This window comes from Mustela putorius, unplaced genomic scaffold (assembly GCF_011764305.1).
Source record: "Mustela putorius furo isolate JIRA1106 unplaced genomic scaffold, ASM1176430v1.1 tig00000228_pilon_pilon_pilon, whole genome shotgun sequence".
In the NCBI taxonomy this organism is placed as follows: domain Eukaryota; kingdom Metazoa; phylum Chordata; class Mammalia; order Carnivora; family Mustelidae; genus Mustela; species Mustela putorius.
In genome coordinates, this window is record NW_025421322.1 from 15,049,475 (window position 1) to 15,054,560 (window position 5,086).

Genomic DNA, 5,086 nt, shown 5'->3' on the forward strand with positions numbered 1-5,086 from the left:
CTTAGAAAACTATGAAGTACTCATGAAAGAAATTGAGGAAGATGCAAAGAAATGGAAAAATATTCCATGCTCATGGATTGGAAGAACAAATATTGTGAAAATGTCTATGCTACCTAAAGCAATCTACACATTTAATGCAATCACTATCAATATACCATCCATTTTTTTCAAAGAAATGGGACAAATAATCCTAAAATTTATATGGAACCAGAAAAGACTTCAAATAGCCAAAGGAATATTGAAAAAGAAAGCCACCTTGGTGGCATCACAATTCCAGATTTCAAGCTCTATTACAAAGCTGTCACCATCAAGACAGTATGGTACTGGCACAAAAACAGACACAGAGATCAATGGAACAGAATAGAGAGCCCAGAAATAGACCCTCAACTCTATGGTCAACTAATCTTTGACAAAGAATGTCCAGTGGAAAAAAGACGGCCTCTTCAACAAATGGTGCTGAGAAAATTGGACAGCCACATGCAGAAAAATGAAATTGGACCATTCCCTTATATCACACATGAAAATAGACTCATAATGGATGAAGAACCTCAATGTGAGAAAGGAATCCAACAAAACCTTGAGGAGAACACAGGCAGAAACCTCTTTGACCTCAGCTGCAGCAATTTCTTCCTAGGAACATCGTCAAAGGCAAGAGAAGCAAGGGCAAAAATGAACTATTGGGATTTCATCAAGATCAAAAGCTTTTGCACAGCAAAGGAAATAGTTAACAAAGCCAAAAGATGACAGAATGGGAGAAGATATTTGCAAACAACATATCAGATAAAGGGCTAGTATCCAAAATTTTTAAAGAGCTTAGCAAACTCAACACCCAAAGAACAAATAATCCAATCAAGAAATGGGCAGAGGACATGAACAGACATTTCTGCAAAGAAGACATCCAGATGGCCAATAGACACATGAAAAAGTGCTCCATATCACTCGGCATCAGGGAAATACAAATCGAAACCACAATGCGGTATCACCTCACACCAGTCAGAATGGCTAAAATCAACAAGTCAGGAAATGACAGATGCTGGCGAGGATGCGGAAAAAGGGGAACCCTCCTACACTGTTGGTGGGAATGCAAGCTGGTGCAACCACTCTGGAAAACAGCATGGAGGTTCCTCAAAAAGTTGAAAATAGAGCTACCCTATGACCCAGCAATTGCACTATGGGGTAATTACTTTAAAGATATAAACATAGTGATCCAAAGGGGCATGTGCACCCGAATGTTTATAGCAGCAATGTCCACAAAGCCAAACTATGGAAAGAACCTAGATGTCCATCAACAGATGAATGGATAAAGAAGATGTGGTATATATAAACACAATGGAATACTATGCAGCCATCAAAAGAAATGAAATCTTGCCATTTGCAATGACATGGATGGAACTAGAGGGTATTATGCTTAGTGAAATAAGTCAATCAGAGAAAGACAACTATCGTATGATCTCCCTGATATGAGGAAGTGGAGATGAAACGTGGGGGGTTTGGGAGGGTAGGAAAAGAATAAATGAAACAAGATAGGATCAGAAGTGAGACAAACCATAAGAGACTTTAATCTCACAAAACAAACTGAGGGTTGCTGGGGGTCAGGAGAGGGTGGTGGGGTTATGGACATTGGGGAGGGTATGTGCTATGGTGAGTGCTGTGAAGTATGTAAACCTGGCAATTCACAGACCTGTACCCCTGGGGCTAATGATCCATTATATGTTTATAATTTTTTTTTAAATATTTAAAAAATAAAACTCCAAAACCAAACAGTTTGCCTTTTAATATTTTCATCATATGTATGTTGAATATGTGTCTTTCCATGATACATTAGGTATGTTTCTACAAAATCAATTTAATTACATATATATCAATCTGTAATGTGGATAAAACATTTTCAAAGTCCTATGGAACTTTCAAAAATTTCCTGAAAGTGTGCTGTGGCAAAAATTCTTGTAGGTACCAAACACAGATTCCTTAAGTTAAGCTCCAAAAAAGTGTTTATGGATAATTTCAGAAGGTTTTTAAGGCTCATTCTTTAAATTTCATTCAAGAAAGCTGCCTTTAAAAAATTTCTTTTAAAATATTTTTCCACAAGTGGATTGAAGTATTTAAATTTTAAAATTTCATTAATAGATAAATTCTGGATTTCTTTTCCTGGAAAATAACAAGTGCACAGTAGAGTAAAAATGCCATTTTAGTTTATTTTAATTTATACTCACTTTAATTTTTATTTGATGTAGTCAAATATAATTCTCCCTTACCTCATTCTCCTACTCAAGAGATCATCCTGAGATATATATGTGTAGATATTGTTTTCTTTAACATAAGAGCAAATGTATAAACTTCTGATCCTTTGTGTTTTCTGTTTTTAAACTATATATATTTTTAAATGATTTGCTGAATAGCTTGTGTTTCCCATAAAGACACATTTTATAATAATTTCAATCACCCCAAGCATGATTTTCTTTCCTTCATTTCTGTCATAATATCAAAAAATAAAGTAATGATAGAATTAGTATCTTATAGAGAAAATAATTTTTGACCATCACTGGCAAAACTTTTATTTATTTATTTATTTATTTATTTTTACTTTAGGTTAGATTATAATCATCTGAAGCACAGGATAACCAAGAAGTGAAACTCCATTCTGGTACAACCACCCAGTTTCTAGAAAAGAAAAAGGAAAGAAAGGAAGCAATACAATAGGAGCTTTTTTGATCCCAGACTCGATTAAAGAAGAGGGTGGTGATGCGAACCCACGTGATTTTTCAAGACTTCCTTCTGTAGTCATGAGGATGACCAGGTTTGTGCTGCAAACGAGCCAGCACCATGTGGCTACTGCTCTGATTGTTCTCAGATGAATGTGTATACAAAATAATATCTTCATTTAGTTTATAAACATACACAGTGCTGTCCCTTTCAAATTAAGATAAACACACACACACACACACACACACACACACACACACAAATACTGCAAAGTAGCAAAATACAAGGCGGAAAAAAAGCTACTTTTGTTTTCGGCGACATTAAAAAATATATATATAAAAAGCAATGTGGCATTGGTCCCTGTTTATTAAAAAAAAAAAAAGGTACTTGGGCACGACACTGAATCAGAATTGGTTGGTTTTCTAAAATTCAGAGTATCTGGGATTTTAAAAGTGGCACTTTTGTCTTTTAAAAGTTCGACAAGTCATAGAACACTTAAAACATCAAAAAAGCTTTCTGATAAAAAGCTCAGCTTTTAAATCACATTTTGTTTCTGCAAATTTGGGAGACGAATTGAGTTCTGACTGGAATGTGGCCTATCGCTGGTTGACAAATGTGACACGGAATGTCTCCGAATGGCAGTGCCTCCCTTTCGCCCTCCCTGGGACCACGCCAACAACCCGCTACCAAGCACAAGTTCCTGCTCCCATTTTGGGGGTTAGGGGTGGACCTTCAGGCTGCGATCTTCACCATCTGCTGTCCTAACTTGGAAATGTGCTCATCTTGATTGCAGATACTGTGTCTTTTATAGATTTGATCTCTTTTAAAATCTCATCCAGCTTGGCTTCGTTTTGCACACTAGCCGTGTCTGGGGTTTTCTTGGGGACACTGATCAGGTCGCACTTCTTATTTGCAGTGGGCTTGCTATCCAGAATGTTCTTCTTGACCACCTTGAGATCCCGGTTTTTGCCAGGAATGTATCCATGCTTTAAGGAGATGAGGACTGGATCTGCATTTCTCCCCTCCAACCACTCCTCTGCCTCCAGTGCTGCTTCAGGCCCTGCTGTGTCAGGATACAGGTCATCTTGGAAAAGGTCAGACTTCCTGGGAATAGTCATGATAATAGGCTCACACTTCCACTCATGAGTTTGAAGAATCTGGCAATCTCACATTTGTTAACATCGAGTCCCCTCTTGGGCATGTAGCCCATCCCTCTCTGAGGCTCCTTGCTGCTGAATGTGTTGAGGTAGTGGACATACAGGGATTCATCTGTGATCTCAAAATAGCGGATACTGTCGTCACCGGTTCCACATAAGTAAATGATACTGGTGTCGGGGTCATAGAAGGGCAGCAATACCCCATTGCTAGTGTCCATTTCTTGAAGAGCAATTGGTTCCTGCATATTTTTCAGATTCCAGAGAGCCAGCTGCCGCTCACTCATGCGGCTGAAACCAGTGGTGAAGACATTCCCGTCTGCCAGAAAGATGGCTCTCATGGGTCTTGCTCCTTCATGTGCTTTCTCCTTCTCAGCAACGATCTCTTGTCTCCTAGGATCGATTACTCTCACTTTCTTGTCTTTGGAAGCTGTGCAGATCAGACCGCCATTCCGGTCCCAGCTCATGTTGTAAATCATATCTGAATGCATATCATCCAAGTTTATAAGGACTTCCCCTGTCCCCACATTCCAGATGATGATGGCATTATCACAGTCTGCACTAAGAAGGACATTGTGGGCAGTCGGATGCCAGGCCACGATGCCAACTCTCTTCCAGTGGTCTTCTAAAATCACCACAGGTCCGGTCAGGGAAAGGATAAGTCCATTTTCTGGGATCTGCCACACCATCACCGTGCAGTCTTCTGAGTCATTGGCAATGACCTGATCGTTATGTGGGCACCAGTCTATGTTGAGCACCAGTCCTGTGTGGCCACATAATGTAGGGTAGGATTTGTCGATTCGACCAGTCTTGTGCAAAGGGAGCACAAGGAACGCTCCTCCCCCACTCGCTTCTATGATAATGGCAACAAATCTGGGATTGACAGTGCAAAAGGAACTATCCCAGGTCACTCGAGAAACCTGGATGTCATCATAACACAGGTTGTTTTTTACCGCTTGTCCAAATACAGGCCGAAACTTGCTCTGTCTTATCACTCGCCTCATTGTATTGGGGCCAAGATGCCTGAGGCGCCGCCGCCGCCACCGAAGTCCCCTGGCAAAACCTTTTTTACTGTGTTTTGTTAACTAAGAAATTCTGTTTCATAAGCAGCCTGTGTAGTAGGGTAGTTAATATTGAAGAAAGTGTCCAGCTTTCATGGATATTTATCTGAATGAAAATGTGACCGCAGCTAATCTTATGTTTTCCCTCAAACTTTCTCATCATTAGTG

General features: G+C 39.6%; 1 protein-coding gene across 1 annotated transcript; it reads right to left on the reverse strand.

The window, feature by feature from the left end:
* Window positions 1-3,077: 3,077 nt before the first annotated feature.
* Window positions 3,078-4,861, reverse strand: LOC101686991 (coronin-1C-like). Its single transcript, XM_045078227.1, is given in 3 exon segments — window positions 3,078-3,492; window positions 3,495-3,850; window positions 3,853-4,861. Coding segments are annotated over 3 exon segments (1,422 nt in total). The 3' UTR covers window positions 3,078-3,435.
* Between the last annotated feature and the right edge of the window lie 225 nt (window positions 4,862-5,086).